This window comes from Dendropsophus ebraccatus, chromosome 1, assembly GCF_027789765.1.
Source record: "Dendropsophus ebraccatus isolate aDenEbr1 chromosome 1, aDenEbr1.pat, whole genome shotgun sequence".
Taxonomy (NCBI): Eukaryota; Metazoa; Chordata; class Amphibia; order Anura; family Hylidae; genus Dendropsophus; species Dendropsophus ebraccatus.
Genome location: NC_091454.1, coordinates 75,110,136 through 75,133,028, shown reverse-complemented (window position 1 = coordinate 75,133,028; position 22,893 = coordinate 75,110,136). Strand labels below are relative to the sequence as shown.

Sequence of the window (22,893 nt, the reverse complement as noted above, 5' to 3'; positions counted from 1 at the left end):
GAGACTCTCTTGTCTCCAGTTTGGGTGTACGTTTTGTAACTCATTTCCATTGAAGTGAATGGAGCTTAATTGCAAATCCCACCTGACCTGGAGACAAGAGTCATGCTGTCTCTGGAAGAAAGTGGCCATGTTTTTGTAGCACTGGATAACCCCTTTAAATGATAGAAAGGGCCTACATTTATGTGTACTATAACCGTCAGGTACTAGCTGACTGGATGTTGTAGTCAAGTCAAAGACGTGAGAATAAACTGCTTGTCAAAAACTAATTCATAAAATCTGTCCACACTGAACTTTCCCTGCACATTTAGTATATGTATAGCGTATTAAGTGTATGTATCAAATGTGTATATACAGTATAGGTCCTCTTTAACCTGACTTTGGCTGAAAGAGTTACACCTTGTAGATACATTGCTGTCTACATCACATGCAAACTCTGTAATACTGGTTAATTTTTTTTAAAAAAAGGAAGAAAATGAAGGTGATCTTTTAATATGTGTGTTTTTCAGCAATTTCTCCCAAAATAGTTGAGTATTAACATGAAATGCGATATGTTCTTGTCAAGTCTTGCCTGTCCAGTTGCTCTTCCTGGATAGCAGAAGCATCCGTGCCAAATAACAGGAATATTACACCGGAGTCAGCTGCTTCCCTACGTATTGTCTGCTAGCCTCCATGCAAATGTTGTGCTGTTTTTAGAAGGACTTTGGATGCCTCTTTTCCCTGCCCTACTGCAAAATGAGAAAATCTGTTAGTGTCAAGTTGATGCTTATTTTATAGTTTCTAAATAGAGATCAAAATCCGATTGATTTGTTGTAAAATGGTTTGGATAGTGTGGAGAGGATTTCGGATTTCTTAATACAGAACCGAACAGGAAAAATTCTGTTTGTCAGCATATCCACCGACAACATTCTAACATGCTATAACATGTTAAAGGGGTTATCCGGCGCTACAATAACATGGCCACTTTCCTCCTACTGTTGTCTCCAGTTTGGGTGGGGTTTTGAAACTCCATTCCAACATCAGTAGGGGGAAAAGTGGCCATGTTTTTGTAGCGCTGGATAACCCCTTTAAGCACCCTACTCCAGCCACCTGAACAACCCCCTCCCCCCAACACAAATATTTTAAACAAAATATTGACAACATTTGAGAAAGCTTCATCCTTCAGCCCCCACAGCCACTCAGCACCCTTTCATCATTTCTTGTTTCTTTACCATTACTGATGACTATCCTATCCTATCGCACCCCTAATCTTACTGCTGTGTTTATCTTAGCTTTTACTCCTATATTTAATAACTAACTATACTAAATCCACCTCTCTCGGGTCCAGCATTAGTGCCCCTTTGCTTATGTTTACCTGTATGACATGCTGCAAATGATGTTCCAAACCCATTGAAGCCTCAGTGACTGGCTGCAATGGGAATGGAAAGTCATCAGGAGAGGTAGCACATTACATCAGCAAGGTAAGTACACATAAGCACTTGGCGCTTGCTTGCTCCTTCATTTCTCACCTTCATTTTCTTCCTTTTTTTTTTCATTAACCAGTATTACTGAGTTTGCATGTGATGTAGACAGCAATATATCTACAAAGTGTAACTGTTTAAGCTAAAGTCAGGTTAAAGAGGACTTGTATATACACATTTGATACATACACTTAATACGCTATACATACACTAAGTGCAGGGAAAGTTCAGTGTGGACAGATTTTTTAAATTAGTTTTTGACAAGCAGTTTATTCTCACGTCTTTGGCTTGACTACAACATCAGGCAGCTAGTACCTGACGGTTACAATACACATAAATGTAGGCCCTTTCTATCTTTTAAAGTCCAGCGGGCAGTCCTGCTTAGTGACTGACAATTATATCTGCATGTTATACAGGAAAGACTTTACCACAAGTAAAAAGTGTTTACCATAGTTGTGCTAAATTTACAATCGTGCTTACTCGTGCCAGCATAGAATAGTTTTAGTTTGTCTAAATTTGAGGCAGTGCTAAATGTTTTATTTCCTATGGGCTATTACTTCTTCTATGAAGTACAGATTGTCATCCCAAAAGTTCTTTACCATTTTCATATGCATTTCATGTGTGCATTAGGTTATTTCTAAAATGACATCCCTGTTTCTATTTGTACTTGTGTTCATCATTTTAATCACTTTTGTTTGTACTGCATGATACTTGCAATGGATGTTAATAATAAGTGATTATACATAAATCTAGGACAGCGGTAACAAACGTTCCTGTATGTACAATAAGGATATCAATACCTCTATTATTTAGCATATTATGGTGCCTGTTACAGTTTTTTACCACATGGATTTCCCACAGTAGTGTGTGAATGTATAAAGAAGGTGACTCCCCACCTGCAAGATGGGTCTGTCTCCTTGCAGAAGAATAGTATTGAGCATGTTGATATCCGAGCTATTGCTAAAAATGAAGATCAAGGATCCCATAGTGTCTATAGGCTATATCATCTATCTTCTCCTTCTGCTTTCTAAAACTCATCATAAATTCATCATCTTTTCTCCATCTTAAGACCCTATTCCACGGAACGATTATCGGCCGCTACGGACGATAATCGTCCCGTGGAATAGATCGTTCATGTCGGTTGATCGTTGCAGTCGCTTGTTTTTTAACATGTTGAAAAACAAGCGACTGATACAGCAACTATCTGCTGCCGGCGCTCCGTTGAATAGGAGCATCGGCAGCAGACGCTGCTGTATCCTATGAACTGTCCGGACGATCAGCGATCACCGGGGCAGCCCCCCTCGCAGCTCCCCTCCGCCCCTCCCGCACTCACCCGTTCGCTGCTGCCGCGTTGAATAGCGGCGGCAGCGAGCGGGAACGAGGAGCAAACGAGCGCTGAGAGCGCTCGTTTGCTCCTCTATACGGCCCGTGAAATAGGGGCTTTACTCGCCCCCCCCCATGCAGTCTATCAATTACAGTCAGTAGCTCCACCCTTTCTCCAGTGCCCCAAGTCTGCTACCTTGGACTGATTGTGCCCTGTCTTTCACAAATCTAAGCTCTTACAACCACCTGCTACTGTCACCTCAAAAACATACTTTAGAATCCATTCTCTTCTTATTTTTGAGAAGAATAAAAAAAGCTAGTGCATGTGCCTCCTCGAGTTTTGCAGCTTCTTTTTTGCACCCCTCCATTTCACCCTTAGCTCCACTTACACTCTCCAAGATTTCTACCCTAGCACTCTGATTTGGAGCAGTCTGAAAACCCATCTCTTCAGAAAAGCCTACCACTTTTCTGAAGTAACCTTGCCGTCATTGCATTTCTATATGGGCATCCCTCAACTACTATTTCTCTCACACCTTTTGTAGACTGTAACTCTTTATAGGCAGGCTCCTCTATTCCTCCTTACTCTTTTGTCATTTAGGAGGAGCTAGGCAGATTTTTAGTTTTGTGGGGAAATTCCAAGGTAACTTATTAATTATTTGTGTAAATCTTTGCTCATTCTGATCTATGCATTGGATCTGCTGGTTCTGCTCACTATATGCACAGTTTTACACAGACAGTCTAGCACTGAGAAGGACTACCAAATGAACTACTTATCCCAGAAGGAGCAGAGATTTAAATGAATAATGACACATTATCATCGACAGAGCTGTATATTCAATATGCTCAGTGACTTATGCTCTATAACATGGTGCCTGTATGACTTAATTTTTAATGTGATGGTTCCTTTTAAACCCCTTATGTACAGTGCCCTGGAATTAACTGCACCTTAAATAAATATAAATAATCATGTTCTACTTTCTCACTGTTTTGTCTTTTCCGCAGATACAGCTATATTCTGAAGCCAGTGTCGCACTTCTGCAGCTCAACAATCCCAAAGATTTCCAGGAACTCAACATACAAGCAAAGAAAAACATGACTATAGAAGGAAAAGAGGTGACATTAAGTCCAGCTTACTTGCTCTGGGATCTTAGTGCTGTCAGCCAGGTATGCACTGAAGTGACAAGCATCTTCCTAGGGTTTCCAGGCTGGGCATTTGGAAATCTATGTCTCTGAATTCTAAGAAAAGGAATCTGTTAATTGACATCTACCTCAAATATAATTGGGGACCAAAGGTCATGGCTTTTTGTTCGTACCTCGGAAGGCTGTACTTTTCAACAGTTAGTTACAAGTTGTAGAAGATAAATAGGCTAATGAAACTGGTACGCTAGGTGAATAGGGGTCATATGAGCTCTCAGCAAGTGGTTAAACATACAGAAAGTACAGAAAGCTTCAGAAATAGCACCCTGTGATCTCAGGATATAAGAGTGTAGGCAGAGAGCATTCTCTTCATTCTGTGATGTCCACACCACTAAGTCTGTTGGTGAAGAACTAATGATTCTCTGGAACTATTGCCTTATAGATATGTCTGTATGGAACAGTTTCTTTAACCCCTTAAGGACAGAGCCAATTTCGATTTTTGCATTTTAGTTTTTTCCTCCTTGTGCTTAAAAGGCCATAGCACTTGCATTTTTCCACCTAGAAACCCACATGAGCCCTTATTTTTGCGTCACTAATTGTACTTTGCAATGACAGGCTGAATTTTTGCATAAAGTACACTGCAAAACCAGAAAAAAATTCTAAGTGTGGTGAAATTGAAAAAAAAAAGCATTTTGTTTATTTGGGGGAAATGTGTTTTTACGCCATTCACCCTGGGGTAAAACTGACTTGTTATATATGTTCCTCAAGTCGTTACGATTAAAACGATATGTAACATGTATAATTTATATTGTATCTGATGGCCTGTAAAAAATTCAAACCATTGTCAACAAATATACGTCACTTAAAATCGCTCCATTCCCAGGCTTATAGCGCTTTTATCCTTTGGTCTATGGGGCTGTGTGAGGTGTCATTTTTTGCGCCATGATGTGTTCTTTCTATCTGTACCTTGATTGCGCATATATGACTTTTTGATCGCTTTTTATTACAATTTTTCTGGATTTGATGCGACCAAAAATGCGCAATTTTGCACTTTGGGATTTTTTTGCGCTTACGCCATTTACCGTGCGAGATCAGGAATGTGATTAATTAATAGTTCGGGCGATTACGCACGCGGCGATAGCAAACATGTTTGTTTATTTATTTATTTGTTTATTTACTTTTATTTATAACCTGGGAAAAGGGGGGTGATTCAGTCTTTTATTAGGGGAGGAGGCTTTAACACTTTATACTTTAACACTTTATACTTTAACACTTATACTAGAAGTCCCCTAGGGGGGCTTCTAGTATAAGTGCTTTGATCTCTCATAGAGATCTCTGCAGCATAGATATGCTGCAGAGATCCATGAGATAGGCACTCGTTTACTTCCGGCTGCTGCAGCCGGAAGTAAACGAGTGCCGAGTCGGGGACGGCGCCATCTTGGAGCGGTCTCCGGCCGGCTTCCGAAACGGAGATCGCTCCTCCGGGATAACATCCCGGGGGAGCGATCTCCGCCACTAGACACCAGGGAACAGCTGAATCCGGTAATCGGATGCAGCTGTCATGTTTGACAGCTGCATCTGATTACTGTATTAGCGGGCACGGCGATCGGACCGTGCCCGCTAATACCTACGGTCCCGGGCTACAAGCGACCCGGGACCGCCGCGGTTCAGAGCGGGGTTGCCGCGCGGCCCCGCTCTGTACGTCCTTACCGGCATCAGGGCGTAAATATACGCCCGATGTCGTTAAGGGGTTAAAGGAGAAGTGGATTGTAATGAGGGAAATCTGGGCAACTGCCCCGGGCCCGAGTTCTAGGGGTGGGCCTGGGAGATTGCCCCCATAATAATCCCGTGATCCCCACTGCTGTGCTGTGCTCCAGTCCTTTGAGCCTTTCCAATGAACGTTCACAGTTAAAAGATGCCACGGTGCCCTGACTGGCAGAGAGAAGAGCCGTTGGCTCTTTACTCAGCCTGTCACTCTTGTGACCGGAGGCAGCCTTATATCTCTGGCCACAAGAGGCCGCTCCCTCCCCCAGCTACCCAGCATACATATGACGTGCTAGCAAAGCAGGGAGAGGAAGGGGAAGAAGACGAGGCGGTCATCTGACTCGGGAGTAAGGTGAGTATGTATGTTCGGGTTTTACAAGGTGATTGGGACTGAGGTGGGGGTGGCTTACTGTATTGGGGAAATTACTTATAGGGGGATAGATATCTACATAAGGGCCTAAAGGGGTAGATGATAGATAGATAGGAGAGAGAGAATTCTCTGCAATTGCTCAGAATTTTTCCTTAGTTTCCTTAATTTCTGAACTGCCTGGGGCCCATGGTACCTTCTAATCCGCCCCTGTAAACAACGTAAAACTCATCCGTCCTTGTGCCTTCGTAGCATCACTCCTGGGTCCAGCTGACAGCGGCTAGATATCATTTTCTGCTGGAAACCGGGTACATCATATACTCAGCCAAGCTGCTCGGGCATTCGCTTAGCCGGGTATGTGATGTTACAGCTGGAAGACACCGGTGGCTGTCAGCTGGACCTGGGAGGGGCCCTAGGGGGCACAGGGATAAGGAAGTTTATTTTGTTTATTATTTTCACATACCACCTTGCACTCTTGTCATTTTTATATTTCATGGGACTTCTCCTTTAATGTAAAGAAATGCCATTTGACTGATTTACTTCATAAGTTTAAAGTGACACTGTCACCTCCTTTTTGCATTCTGACATCTCTGCACAGGTGTAAAGGGTAAGTTTAGCAGTTTTCATACCTTATTTTATATCATACGTCATGGTGCTTGTTCAAGTAAAAAGTCATCTTTTATCAACTGCAGATTGTCTTAAGTGGGCGGGACCTCACGACATTAGCACCATTTAGCCCCGCCCACAATGTCACAGTTGGCCCCGCCCCCTCGCTGGCCATTGGAACAGGCTGGCCGAAAGGTCTAGACCCCACCCCCTTTACGTCGACCAACCAATGGTTGTCAAGGGGGCGGGGCCAACTGTGCTGTTGTGGGTGGGGCTAAGTGTCGCTAATGCCGCGAGGCCGCGCCCACTTAATACAATCTGCAGTTGATAAAAGGACACTTTTTACTTGAACAAGCACGATGACGCATGATATGAAATAAGTTATGAAAAACGCTAAATTTACCCTTTACACCTGTGTAGAGATGTCAGAATGCACAAAGGGGGTGACAGTGTCACTTTAAATATCCTGACTGCTCTCGAGAGGCATGCAAAAATACAGTTTGTCTAAAATGTGCATTAAGGAGATATTTAACTTCCATTACATGACATTTTGGCTAGTTTTCAGGGCTATACAACGGTATGTAGGGACAGGTTTATTTCTTAAATAATATTGGCACTGGGAGGGATAGCCAGGGATTTGGACATGGTCATGTGTTTTTTAACATTCCATTGACAACTAAAATCTGATCCACAACGCTAAATTCTGTTGGTTAGGGAATGGGTCATCAGTAGAGATAAGTGAACCTGGAGCATGCTCGAGTCAATCCGAACCCGAACTTTCGGCATTTGATTAGCGGTGGCTGCTGAAGTTGGATAAAGCCCTAAGGCTATGTGGAAATCATGGATATAGTCATTGGCTGTATCCATGTTTTCCAGACAACCTTAGAGCTTTATCCAAGTTCAGCAGCCCCAGCTAATCAAATACCGAACGTTCGGGTTCGGATCATCTCTAGTTATCAGAAAATGACCTACTGTTTAAAACAAGTTTTCATACACACATACAGGATTTACAGTTGATTTGATGATGCAGACCTGCCACAGATTTGATATCAATGTAACTAAATAACTAAACAAAGCATTAAATCTAGTGCGGATGCTGTACGTGTGAATGCACCCTAAGGCTCGGTTCACACGTTGTAAGAGTGCGGCTGTATTTGCGGCTGTAATTGTGCGGCGGTATTTTTGGTGGTTCGTGTGTATGCTTGGAAGTATAGGATATGCGGCTGCACAGTGCACACTATCTCTGAATCTACGGCCCTATCGTAAACGGACCCGTAAAAAAATGAACAAGACCATTGTTTGCGGCTGAACATGCGGCCGAGGATTGACAGGCGGTCCGTACGGAGTACTTCAAAAATAGCCGGCAATGATGCCGAATGCCGATGCCTCTAATAGTTAATATATTAAATTAATCAAACACATTTTCTTTGTAATCAAGACACTTTCGTTGATCAATAATTTATTTCTAACGAATCCATCATTTTGCAATTAAATATACTGTTAAAAAAAATAGATATATAAATAAATGTATATTTATCTATATATTTATTTTTTGACAGTATATTGAATTGCACAATGATGGATTCGTTAGAATTAAATTATTGACCAACGAAACTGAATTTATTTCAACGAAAATGTGTTTTCTTAATTAAATATTAACCCTTAGACGACCCAGGGCGTATAGTTACGCCATGGAAGTCTGTCCCCAGACGACCTAGGGCGTAACTGTACGCCCTGGGTGTTTCTCCCGCTATAAAGCGCGCTCCGGAGCGGAGCGCGCTTCATAGCAGGTGGGGGCCGGCTGCAATCAGCAGCCGGGACCCCACCGGTAATGACACGCTGCAGCGATCGCGCTGCCGCGTGTCATTAACTCCTTAAACGCCGCGATCGCGGCGCGACCGCGGCGTTTAAGTGTAAGTGACAGGGGGAGTCCCCTGTCACCTACCGATCGGGACCCCTGCAGTGTGACTGCGGGGGTCCCGATCGGTAAAACGGGCCGCCGGAGCTCTCTCACCTGCCTCCGTGCGGTCCGATCGGCGATCTGGTCACTGAGCCTGCACAGGCAGGCTCAATGAGCAGAGCGCCGATAACACTGATCAATGCTATGCCTATGGCATAGCATTCATCAGTGTAAAAATCCAAGTAGTGAATGTAAAAGTCCCCCAAAGGGACTTCAAATGTGTAAAAAAAAAAAAGTTAAAAACACTAACACACTACCCCAAAACCCCTCCCCCAATAAAAGTTGAAATCACCCCCCTTTCCCATTATATAAATAAAACATATAAAAATAAATAAATAGATAAACATATAATATACCGTAGCGTGCGTAATTGTCCGATCTATTAAAATATATCAAGCGTCATTGCGAACGGTAAACGGCGTACACGAAAAGAGGGAAAAAAGTGCGCGGATTACCGATTTTATGTTACATTATATATATTAAAAAATTAATAAAAAGTGATCAAAACATCCGATCTTCACAAATATGGTATTAATAAAAACTAGAGATCATGGCGGAAAAAATGACACCCCATACAGCCCCGTAGGTGAAAAAATAAAACCGTTATAAGCGTCACAATAGGCCTATTTTATTTATAATTAATTGCCAAAAAAAAGGATTTCATTTAAAAAAAATATATAACATTAGAGAATCTGCGTAAACCTGCATATGGTTGTGTTCGTACTGACCTATAGAGTAATGGTATCATGTCGCTTTTACCATATAGTGCATTACGTAGACACAGGAACCCCCCAAACGTTACCATATTGCATTCTTTTTTGCGATTTCACCAATTTATATCTTCATAAATAATATATTTGGAATTCCATCGTACATGTTATGGTAAAATGAATGACGCCATTACAAAGTACAACTATTCCTGTAAAAAACAAGCACTTACATGGCTTGTAGATAGAAAACTGAGAGTGCTAGAGCTCTTAGAAGGGGAGGAGGGAAAAACGGAAACACTAAGATCAAAATTTGCGCGGTCCACTGGGTCATTTTGGGCCTGGTCCTCAAAGGGTTAATTAGTACAGGAAGCTCTATAAGCCGTTAATTCATATGCCGGCAATAGAGCATTCTGTACTAATCATCACTTTACTTTAATGAAAACATCAAATGTTTCTTCTAATTATGTTATGACAATAGCATTATTAGAAGAAACATTTAGAATTATATGTGCGCTCAGCTGTTACCAGGCTGCTGTCGTTTGGTTTTTAACCCGGCTGGTTATAAAAATAGGGGGGACCCTATGCGTTTTTTTTTTATTTATTTATTTTTTAAAAAAAACGCATAGGGTCCCCCCTATTTTTATAACCAGCCGGGTTAAAAACCAAACGACAGCAGCCTGGTAACACCAGGGTGGGAAGAGCCATTGTTTTAGGCCCTCCCCAGCCTAAATCTTACCAGCCTGCTGCCGCCAATTTTGACGCTCCGGGACCACTGGCACCCGGCTCTTCCCAGTACCCCTGGTGGCATTGGGTACTGGGGTAATAATAGGGGGTTAGTGTTAGCCATTTTATACCGGCTAACACTAGGCCCCGACTTAGTAATGGATTCCGTCTATTAGACGGCTTCCACTACTAAGTCTATAAAGTAAAGAAATAAAGACAAGACACAAGTTTACAAATTTTTTTATTCAAATAAAAACACCCCCACACCCCTCATTGACCATTTTATTAAAAAAAATTCAAAGAACAACCGCTGGTCATCGACGTAGTCCATGGAATCCGACGTAATCCCCAGGATACCGATATCTGAAAAACAAAAAGGGAGAAACACACAAAAAACACACAAACAGGAGCACAACACCCATCATTGTGAGCGGTGTTGTGCTCCTTACAGTATGCAGCATCTTTACAGATCGCTGCTTACAGTCTGGCCCCCAAGGGGTTAAGGGAGGATGTATCATATCCCCCTTAACCCCCTGGGGGCCAGACTGATGTCAGACTGCACCCATCCCAGCAAGGAAGGGGTTAAGTGACCCCCCTTCCTTGCTGGGAGGGGTGCAGTGCCGGGGAGGGGGTGGGGAGAGCTCTATACTCACCCCGATGTGTCCTCTTCGCTGGTCCGCAGCACAATGAAGTCACTGTACTGCGGACCGGCTCATTATATGTGCGCTCAGCCGATCAGCCAATCAGCTGAGCGCACATATAATTCTAAATGTTTCTTCTAATAATGCTATTGTCATAACATAATTAGAAGAAACATTTGATGTTTTAATTAAAGTTAAGTGATGATTAGTACAGAATGCTCTATTGCCGGCATATGAATTAACGGCTTATAGAGCTTCCTGTACTAATTAATATTTAATTAAGAAAACACATTTTCGTTTAAATAAATACAGTTTCTTTGTTCAATAATTTAATTCTAACGAATCCATCATTGTGCAATTAAATATACTGTCAAAAAATAAATATATATATAAATATACATTTATTTATATATATATATATTTATTTTAACAGTATATTTAATTGCAAAATGATGGAATCGTTTACATTTAATTATTGAACAATAAAAGGGACTTTATTACAAAGAAAATGTGTTTTATTAATTCAATATATTAACCATGAGAGACATCGGCTATAGTGCAGAGGATCGCAAACCCCGGTAATAGCGATTCATGTAAACTGTTTCCCTGCTTTCCCAGATGCATCCAGAGGTGTTTGCATCACTTTCTTAACATTTTATTTGTTATTTTTAGTTGAACCAGATTTCCAAGTAAATGACCGTATGTTTTGAGCCGCATGTCTATTTTTTCCCACGGCCGTAGTTTCATCCGCACATTTACAGCCGCATAAAAAATACAGCCGCACAGTTACAGCGTGTGAACCCAGCCTCAAAGTGTTTTTAAATAATTTTTGGTAATGTTTCTATTCTGGCTTGGTGTAAAGCATCTCTCTAAATGCTGTTTAAAATAGCTCAGGCAAGATACCTGCCCCCCATAATAATGTACAAAAATAAAATAAATTCCAGTCAGAAAATAGAAACTGATTGGAAAATAAGAACATGTTTCAGTACCTGGCACTGGTCAGTAAAAAAAAAAATCCATGTGATAAATTCCCTTTAAATGTTGTGCTGCCATAGCTTATTGTTATGAATCCAGCTAAAGGGGATACCTTTCCACTCCCTTTTCTGTTTTCCCTGTTGTAATTAATAGTATACAACTATAAATAGGTAGAAAACTATACATATTCAAAATTTGTCATAAAACAAAATAATAATGGTGGCATTGCAGGTTGTTTTTTTGTATTTTATCAGAGGAAAAAAATGCCTCTTTTTCCACCTTTTGCCTCCTCCCTCTAAACTTGTCATTCAGTATTAATAATGAAAAAAAAAAAAAAAAAGACAGATGAGCTCACCAAGGTCCTATGTTTCATGTTTCCGATTGAAGTCTAAGAATAAGAGTGTGGATGAAGTATGACAAAGGCTAGATGCCTGAAATGTTATATCTTACCTGAGTGTTTGATTCTCAGTTTAGACAGCCCAGGGTCCACTCTTTGTTTGTGAGAGACATCATAGAACCAGCCTTCCCATTAGCTCAGGGACAACTAAAAATGTAAAATAGAGCCTGAGATGGAAAGGTGAAATATAAATAAAAGTACTATTTCTCATATATCCAGAAATTGTGCTACTCCTCTTGTACAGACAAGGCAGCCTATCCTTTAATGTTATCTGAAAGTTCTGGTCTACTTAAGGGCCTCTCATTTATGGGTCTCTGTAACTCCTGCTGTTTTTAAAACTCCTAGGTTGGACGGGTGGCCACCTTTCTATTAAAAAAAAAATGGGCATCAATAAAATAAATACCCAATAATTCTCATGACTGAGGTGTAAGAGCTTCTCTTTGACACTTGGCATTTCACATATGGTATTGTTGGCATCAGTGCTTTGATTCTTATTTAACTACATTGACATTTGACTTATTATAATTTACACTCTTTGTGTGCTGGATAAGTATATGTGTAAGACTATCCATGAGATGACTGTTACCTGACATAATGACTGAGAGAGTGAAAAGGTATCTAGATAGACTTGGGAATGACATGTCTGTGTCCTTTAAATAATGTCAAAGGCAAATATCTTTATCATGAGATAAATGTTTAAGTCTTGTTGATATTTACTTAGCATGTCACTAAAGCACAGGAGCCCATAGTCTAGATATATTTAACTTGCAGAGGTTGTTTACCTCCTTTTTAGGTACTGTGGGTGCAGAACCTTGGTAACCAGCCCATTTTCCCAGAACTTACTTGTGAATAGATGGTTCACATGTCTCTAATTTAGTTTTTCTGTATAATCTTCCTCTAATAATTCTCTTTTAGCCTATGTCTTTAGCAGAATAGTTTGAATGTCTTTAGACTTTAATCATAATGGTTAACTGAGCTTAATTATGACATGCCTGCAGTGTAATAGTGGGTTCTTCTTAGATATGTCTGTTTCATTTTACATCTACCTAGACTATTACTGCTTTTGTTTGTATAGCTCCAACTGGTCCCGCAGCACTTTACATAGTTTGTCAATGTTAGTTTCTGCCCCCATTAGGGCTCACAATCTATATTGACCTGTCTGTATGTTTTGGGTGTCGGAGGAAACCCACTCAAACTCAGAGAGAACATACAAACTCTTTGCAGATTTAAACACAGGACCCCAGCGCTGCAAGTCTACAGTGCTAACCACTACTTACTCTTAGTGATAGGTAAACAATTATTGTTAATAAATGGGAGACTTAAAGGGAACCTGTCACCCCCCGTGCCGGGGTGACAGGCTCCCGACCCCCCGTTAGAGCCCCATATACTTACCTAATCCCGCCGGGTCCCGCTTCTGGAGGTGGTCGGGTGACGGAGATCTCAGCCGCTGCAGCCCGGCGCGCGCGCTGAGAGATGAGTCCAACGCTCATAGAGAATGACGGAGCGCTGGACTCTCCTGTCATTCTCTATAGGTGTTGGACTCATCTCTCAGCGCGCGCGCCGGGCTGCAGCGGCTGAGATCTCCGTCACCCGACCACCTCCAGAAGCGGGACCCGGCGGGATTAGGTAAGTATATGGGGCTCTAACGGGGGGTCGGGAGCCTGTCACCCCGGCACGGGGGGTGACAGGTTCCCTTTAAGTATGTGCTTTTCAACCTGTATTGTTCACGTATGCGGTCTACAAAATAGCAAAAATGTATAACAAATCATGGGTTAACACAGCCTTCTACTTTATTTGTAAAGCTGAAGCAGGATGAGGACATTTCAGCTAGTCGCTTTGAGGATAATGAAGAATTACGGTACTCTCTGAGATCTATTGAGAAACATGCTCCTTGGGTTCGTCACGTTTTCATTGTGACAAATGGCCAAATCCCATCCTGGCTGAACCTTGATAATCCTCGTGTCACCATTGTAACTCATCAAGTAAGATTTGCCTTGTTTCTATTTGCTGCCTTCTCATTCTCTCTTGTTTAGAAGTGATTCCATTCTGCAATTATTACAGAATCTGTAAAGATTGTGGATGGAATATATATATTTGAGAAACTAGTCAATGTTGTAATGCTGTCATGGGGTTTGGAAGCATCTATCATACTTGTTGAACACAGTGTGGTGACAGAAGTGAGACCTTGGTGGTGACAGAAGTGAGGCCTATAAATTCCTGACTCCGACCTCTACAAATTATTAAGCCTTATTTATGGTTTTGGCCTGAGTGCCGAACAGACTGTCATGCTTAGTTCAACACTTTATACGTAATATAAACCAGAGCTGGACTGCTATTCTGAAACCACTCGCAACACACCGATCTTACACCTTTTTACACAGTAGATAACTGCTGACAGTGTGATTTTGATTCCCAGTATTGGCAGAGAGCTTTTAAGATGTTAAGTGTTAAAAATTTTTAGGATTGGTCTGGCTGAGGCTAGAATCTTTAGATGCTTGATTCTTTTTTCATGATCATACACCTTAGATAGCTGCTTGACAACTGTTCAGTCCACAGATATTCCAATAATTCTTCTGACTCCCTGATAGACATGTATTATCAAATTGGTTTATCTCTCCCATCCCCCCCCCCTTGTCCCTTTCACCCATAGAAAAAAACAAGCACACTCAACAGAGAATGAATGATTAAGGAGGATTGCAAAGAAAAAAATATATATATCTTTCAGTCAAAATACTTATGTCTATGGGTACCTGCCTGAGCAGTGTAGCCCATTTGGTCAGTTTAGTGTTGGATCTCCACCAGTCTGATACTGATGGCACATCCTAAGTACAGACTGCTCATATCAAAGTAATGGAAACCATATTGTTCAAAGAGATGGGGGCATTACAGATACCTTTTTAACTTATCTTTCATGGATACCATGAAAGACATATTGACGATTTTCTTTATTTTTGTACAGGAAATCTTTTTAAACACTAGCCATTTACCCACATTTAGTTCTCCTGCTATTGAAAGCCACATTCATAGAATACCAGGACTTTCCCAAAAATTTATATACATGAATGATGATGTTATGTTTGGAACACATGTCTGGCCTGACGACTTCTATAGCCATTCAAAGGGTCAAAAGGTAAGCAACTGGCAAGGTAATTAAATGGTCAATATATACATAGATGTATATACTGTGTGTATGTATGTATGTATATATATATATAAATATATAAAGCTATATGCTATATCAGCATTCATAACTACTTACTAGCAATTTATATACTTTGGGGAAGATTCATCAGTCTTAAAGTAAAAATATTCTTGATTGTCCATAGCAACCAATTACAGCTCAGCTTTCAAATATTTAAGCGACTTTGTCACCTCTAAGGTAGAAGTCTTTTGTATTAAAGGGGTACTCCAACGGGGGCACTTTTTTGCTGGGACCGGGGAAAAGGTGGCCGAGGGAAAAGACGTCCACTCACCTCCCCGGTTCCAGAGGCGAGTCCCGCATCGCGGCGCTCCGGTTCCCGGCCGCTTCCGGGTGTCTGACGCGGGCCCGAGACGCGACGTCTCAGGTCCGCTCAGCCACTCAGTTAAGGAGGTGGGATCCGTTTCAAGTTCGCTCAGATCCCGCCTCTGTCACTGAGTGGCTGAGCGGACCTCAGACGTATCGTCTCGGGCCCGCGTCAGACACCCGGAAGCGGCCAGGAACCGGGCACCGGAGCGCCGCGATGGGGGACCCGCCGCTGGAACGGGGAAGGTGAGTGGACGTCTTTTCTCTCGGCCACCTCCTCCCCGATCCTAGCAAAAAAGTACCCCCCCCCCCTGCTGGAGTACCCCTTTAAATTGTTAAGCTAGGCAATCCTCTCCCCTGGCCTGGAGGGAGGGAGTTTGGAGGGAAGAGGGGATTGGATATGAGTATTTACGTTCTGACAAAATGTCATTATTGATATGTAGATATTGTAAACTTATATGATATATGTTAATAGGTTAAATCTTTGTGAAAAATTGTATTTGGAAATTTTCTAAGTGTCCTCTTCTTTTTTTTAATGCAAAATTATAAATAATAAAGAATTTTAAAAAAGCTAAGCAATACTCTCTATGCATTAGCATGCTCAGTAAAAACATAAAAATTAAGGCTGCTTTAATAAATGTGCTCTCTGATTGTAACTGTGGAACATACGGTGCCCCCAAACATCAGTGCTCGACACATCATGCGTTAGGGTCCATTTACACAGAAAGATTATCTGCCAAAGATTTGAAGCCAAAACCAGGAATGGATCTGTTTATAGTCTGTTTCTGGCTTTGGCTTCAAATCTTTGGCAGATAATCTGTCAGATAATCTTTCTGTGTAAATGGACCTTTACTGATAGTGATACATAGAAGCCACCAAAATTCATCATGCCACACATATGCCCCACAAAATAACATTATTCATTCATTTTCACAGTAATAAAAATAAAGTCTGCAGAGGGTTAAACCCATTGAATGGCTGATGGGAGCTGTCAGGTTGTAAACTGTGTTTAGAGGAACTCGCCTGACGTCACTGCCATTCTTCCTTGTCCCTACAAGTAACTAATAATAAAATCTCAGTTAGGATTTACCAAATCTCTGCCTTATGAGCTGGTACTAGGAGGAAGACAATCACACAGCATGCTCAGTAAAGGAAGGGGAGAGACTAGAGCTTTGCTCTAGTCTGTACGGTTGACAAGGATCTGAGCAGCTTCAGCGGTGGCAGCGAGAAGAGAGGGTGGGCACATATGGCAGTGACCATCTTGCCAAGCCGCACACAAGAACCAAGGTGCTGCTGCCACAGTGCACACAGTGTGGAAGGTTTTGCAGGCTAAAGATACCGATGGGATATTCAAAGGATAGATCATCAGTTACTGATCGGCAGCCCCTGGCACCCCCGCTGATCAGCTGTATGGTGCCCACACTGCATGGTGGTAAATGGGTCTATAAGCAGTAGTCTCTGTCACTGTGTAGCAGCTGCACCTGGTTACTGCAGCACAGCTGCCATTTATTTGAATAGGAGCTGAGCTACAGGTATGTGTGGCCACTGCAACACAGTGAACAGATCCCCATTCACTGTGTATTGCAGATGCTGAACAGGCTATCAGCGGGGTGCCAGGTGTCTGCACCCAACCGATCAGTATCTTTTGTCCGGAAAACTTAAATGAGAGGAGACGTTGCCACCCGCTCAGGGGCAGGAGCATCTGCTGTCTGAGGTTAGATCTTGCATCATGGCAGACGCAGCCCTGAGGAGAGATAATGCTACATGCAGTACTCTTTTTCCCATCAAAACCAACAGAATTCACGGCGTAAATGTGAACATAGCTGTGCATGCTTTCACCAGTAAAATTCTAAATTCTAAAGATTATTAATTTAAAGTGATATTGTCACCCCCTTTTCCATATGAGGATTTCTCAGCATCCTTCTTAAGCTTATATTCTGGATATTTCATATCTTACTGTATAAAGGATTTCTTGGTGGTCTCTCCCCTCAAAAGTGCATGTTATTGTTAGTGGAAAGTGCCATATGGGTGGGGCTTCAGGCCGCCATGCGCCGTTCCTCGCCTTCATTGCCGCCGTAGGCCCCATCCCTTCTGTGACGTTATCAACAAATAGGCCCGGGGACTAGGTCTCTAGGTCTGTTCATGCCAATGACGTTTCAGAGGGGGCGGGGCTTAGACACCAATGATGTCACAGAGGGGCAGAGCCTACAGCACTGATGTAGACAGGGATATGAGGCACGGTCCACTAACAATAACATGCATTTTTGAGGATAGAGACCTCCAAGAAATCCTTTATACAGTAAGATATGAAATGGTCAGAATATAAGCTTACGAATTGTGGCTTATCTGACTAAATTTCTTCTCAAATACCTATATTTTTTTATTGTTTTTAAGGTTTATTTAACTTGGCCTGTTCCCAACTGTGCAGAGGGATGTCCAGGATCCTGGATCAAGGATGGTTATTGTGACAAAGCATGTAATAATTCTGCTTGTGACTGGGATGGTGGTGATTGTCTTGGTGAGATTACTTATTTTTATATTAAGCGCATTATTTTATTTATAGTGAAAAGAAATATTGGGTATTTACTTTACTAGGTTTTTATTCAGCAACTTGTTATAGAGACCTTTTCTTCTTTTGCTCCTCTGCAGGAAACAATGCAGCTGGTCGGTTTGCACCTGTAAATGCTGGTGGAGGTCTTCATGGACAAGCTTGGCAGTCTGGAATTGGAATAAGTGGTATATCTTACTGTAACCAGGGTTGTGCCAATTCATGGCTTGCTGATAAGTTTTGTGACCAAGCATGCAATGTGCTCAGTTGCGGATTTGATGCAGGAGATTGTGGGCAAGGTATGGCATTCAGATATGGAGTCAATGTTCTCTTGAATCTATGTAAAACTTTCATCTTGTAAGCCTTTGCCTAGCAGTCAAGAACCTGTTATGTTTAAAAAGTGTCACTGTCATTTAAAAAAAAAAAACTTTCGACATGTCAGAGAGACAGAAAAATGGTCAGCTCTCCAACACCTATGTTCACACTCTGCAGTTTGCACTCTGCAGTGGCTAAAACAGACAAAAAGTGCAACAGCAACCTGCAAGTGCCAGGGCTTACCGCACCAAGGGCCCTATTCCACCAGACGATTATCGTTTGCATAATCGTTAACGATTAACGATCTCAAACAACCGCTATTGCAAAAGACCTGAAAACGTTCACTCATTTCCATGGAACGATAATCGTTACTTATGATCATAATTGCGATCGTTTTTTTCTTTGCTATTTATTCGCTATTGCGTTCGTATCTATTGCGAACGACCGAACGATGTCTTATTCAATGCGAACGATTTGCAAACGTTTTGCGAACGAGCAACGATAAAAATAGGTCCAGGTCTTATAAAGCTATCAACGATTTCTCGTTCGGTCGTTAATCGTTAACTGCATTTCAACCGAACGATTATCGTTTAGATTCAAACGATTTAACGATAATCTGAACGATAATTGTCCGGTGGAATAGGGCCCTTACTCCCTCCAGTATACACACAATAAAAACTTGTTCTAAAGTTTTTTAAAAATGCGGTTCTTAGCAAACCATTTGATCAAACAGAGTGTACCATCTCACCACGTTAGGGTGAACCTCAGATTGACGGTTCCCACACTAACAATGGTCTCTCTTGGGCTTATATTAAGCCTACAAACTGGGCGTGAAGGATCCGACTAATCTTTGTTTAAAACACCCACAGAATAATGGTGCAGTGCAAGCCAAAATGAGGTAGGCCCCCCACACACATATAACACAAAAAGCAAAAAAAAAAAAATCTGTCCACTCCAACACTTATGTTCACACAATGCAGTTTGCATGCTGCAGTGACTTAACCCCTTAGTAACCACCGTATCTGCTTTTTACAGCGGTCACTACTGGGCTTTATCCTGTCCCCAGCTTTTCACGGCGGGGGCAGAATAAATAGTACGGGGGCAGGAGCAGCGTAGGAGATCAGCTGTCAGCATGACAGCTGATCTCCTACTGCAACTACCTGGAGCGATAAAGACCAAATTTTGCCCCTAATATAAAGTGCAATATGTCACGAAAAAACTGTCTCTTTATCGCTTACATACATTAATGCATCACGGCGCTATAACTCCATAAAGTGAGACAGGTCAGATTTAAAAAAAAAATTAGCTTGGTCATTAAAGCCCAAACTAGCTGCAGCACTAAGGGGTTAAATGCATACAAAAACAAGAAAGTGCCATAGCACAGCGTTCGGTACCAGTCTGGATGCTAAAATATTTTTTTAAATGACAGTGACACTTTAACCTTATTCTAGTGTTTGTGACAGTTCTGTAATTACTATACATACTTTTCCATCTTTCCAGATCATTTTGGAGAGTTATATAAGTTAAACTTGCTCCTGAATCAAACCCGTTACGTGGTTCCAAAAGGGGAATATTTGCCATACTTCAGCTTTGCTAATATAGCTAAGAAAGCAGTGGATGGAGTCTATAGTGATAACCCAATTGTTCGTCATGCCTCTATTGCTAACAAGTGGAAAACTGTCCACCTCATTCTGTATCCTGCAATGAATGCCACTGTAGTTAATTTAAATATTACATTTCATAGTCAAAATGACAAGGAACTCAAAATGCAGATTTTCATAGATGTTGATACGTCAGAAGACCAAAAGCGCAACAATACAAGACCTGCAGAGGAGCAGAAAGATGGAGTAGTTACTACTCCAACACCAGAAGCAGAAATGCTTTTTGAGGACATCCCAGAAGAGGAGCGGTTTCCAAAGTTTAAGAAGAAGAAATCAGGCAAATCTCACAATTTACATGTTCATATCCCATATGTGAATGCATCCGCCCTTCCTGACAACGTCCAGATGGCTCTTCATAATCTTGACCTTCAGCTTAGCAATGGTGATATCACATTGAAGGGATACAATCTATCAAAAGCAGCTCTGCTTCGACCCTTTCTTACCAACATTTCATATGCAATAGATTTAAATGTGCAAAAGCCAATTGGACAAGAAACTTTACCCATAGACAAAACCATATCAGAAAATAATGTAAATCATCAGAAAGCAACACTTCACTCAAAAGTATCAGAGCAGGAAAATAATAAACCTCTTGTGAAAGGTGAATCCAAAACAAATGGGATTGGAGGGCAAGATTCCAGACTACTGAAAGGTGCAGGTTACTTAGGTACTCTGACAAGAAGTAGAGAGGACAGTGTCGTCCCAGGGAGAAAACTACAATATATGCCAAATTATGAAGGATTCCTGCCATGGGAAAGAAAAAAGTACTTTAAAGACCTGTTGGATGTGAGTATCTACATTTTGCCTTATTACCGTTTCAACACCCATATGGCATGGATGTCACATGGACAGAAATAATTGTAATTGTATTGTATTCTATAATATGTGACATATAGCCCCTACATGTTCTGCATCTAAAGCTGGCCTTCCGTGTACCCAGTAAAGGGCAGTAAACTGTGTCTCCATCAGATATTGCCAAATAGTTCTAGATGTTGGATTAAAAGAGAACCAGATCTAGTTTTCATCATCTGTTCATTTTACCTGTTTTTTTTTTTGTTTGTGGAAAGGTTACATCAGAAACTGCCATTGCATACATACTCTTATATGTACCCTATATTCCCACGGCTTCTTTTTAGGTGAAATAACGTTTGTTTTATAATAACGGCCATAAATCATGAACATTTGAACATTATTAACATAGCCTTGTGGTGCTTATCTTATGCACCATTATGTGGAAAAATGCAATGTGAACCCACCCATATCCATTTCTATAGGCCAGCTTGTGATCATAGGTGATAAGATTATGCCAATTGGTGGTCTTCCTCATAATGCATATTCAAAAATCATAATTATTTAGGTGTAGTGTAGCTGTACTTTTACCTGTTGAATTTTAGCATTTTACTTAAAATTGCTTATTTATATAAAATGATACTGCAGTACAGATGAATTTGCTGACAATCGATCCAACAACCTGATATTCCCGTTTTGTGATGAAATAAGCTTCACATCATCATTGTGTTGTTTTGCAGGAGAGTGATGCATTGCGGCGTGAGCTTTCTTACATCACTGATGGCAAGCAAGTAGGCAGGAAGCTTCAAGACACGTTTGCCGATTCCTTACGCTATGTAAACAAGCTCCTTAATAGTAAATTTGGCTTTGCCTCTCGGAAAGTTCCAGCTCACATGCCGCACATGATTGACCGTATCGTTATGCAGGATCTGCAGGATTTGTGAGTATACTTTATCACCAGGTGGCTGGCTTTGAATGAGAGCTGGGTCTATAAGCTAGTAATGCTGTGGTCAGTATGCCAAGTATTACAGGGATCAAAGAGCCCATACACCCCTCTTATATGGTAAATGCTTTGTGGGCACTGGTAAAAGTCTTATAATAATATTGTACATCATGTGTAGATGCGCACCATTTTTATAGATAAGCTAAAGATAATTGTAGCTGTAGAAATGAAAATCTTTTATGCTCCATATAGATATACAGTGGCCCCTCAAGTAACAATATTAATTGGTTCCAGGATGACCATTGTATGTTGAAAATATTGTATCTTAACCCTTTGCAGCAAAATGACGTTTGGGAAACGTCATGTAAAGCAGGTAGTTCCCGCAACATGACGTTCCCCAAACGTCATGGCTTCCCTGCCTCCCCACGCTGTCCCTAACGGTGATCGGGCAGCGGGAGGAGGCTGTGTCACACAGCATCCTCCCGCTGCCTCTGCCTGGAGGGGAGCCGCGCTCCCCCTGGGCAGTTAACCCCATAAAAGCCGCGGTCAATGCGACCGCAGCGTCTATGGGGAGAGTCATGGCCTCCCGCCAATCGGGCGGCGGGGGAGGCTGCAGAACGTTGCCTCCCCCCACCGCCACTACCAGGGATGGAAATGAATAAATGATCAAAGCCCCATGCTCTCCGCCACCGGAGGTAGCGGAGAGCATGGGGCAGTGATCGGGGACCCCCCCCGTGTGGTCCCGGAGCAGGCGATCGGCGGTATATACTATATACCGCTGATCGCCTGTTCCCAGTGCAAAGATGCACTTTTTATCCCCTGTCACCATAAATCATTGGTGACAGGGGATAAAAAGTGTCAGTGTGTCGCCCCCCACCCCCCCAGTCACCCCCCTTCCCCATATACATTACCTGATCCAGGGAGGTCCGTCCTCCTCGGCGTCCAGGCTGATTCTGAAGTGCGCATGCGCTCCAGAATCAGTTATCTCGGAAAATTTAAAGTGACAGAGACCAATTTGGTCTCTGTCACTGAACTATGATTACTGTGATAGAAAATATCACAGTAATCATAG

At 41.8% G+C, this 22,893-nt stretch overlaps 1 protein-coding gene across 1 annotated transcript in view; it reads left to right on the top strand.

Annotated features, from left to right (window-relative positions):
- GNPTAB (N-acetylglucosamine-1-phosphate transferase subunits alpha and beta) overlaps positions 1-22,893 on the top strand; it is a 76,067-nt gene that overhangs the window by 31,103 nt on the left and 22,071 nt on the right. Inside the window, exons 8-14 of the mRNA XM_069973425.1 lie at positions 3,783-3,944; positions 13,863-14,042; positions 15,020-15,190; positions 17,960-18,083; positions 18,215-18,412; positions 19,929-20,875; positions 21,619-21,818. Of these exons, the coding sequence (XP_069829526.1) occupies positions 3,783-3,944; positions 13,863-14,042; positions 15,020-15,190; positions 17,960-18,083; positions 18,215-18,412; positions 19,929-20,875; positions 21,619-21,818 (1,982 nt within the window). The remainder of the gene's footprint in view (positions 1-3,782; positions 3,945-13,862; positions 14,043-15,019; positions 15,191-17,959; positions 18,084-18,214; positions 18,413-19,928; positions 20,876-21,618; positions 21,819-22,893) is intronic.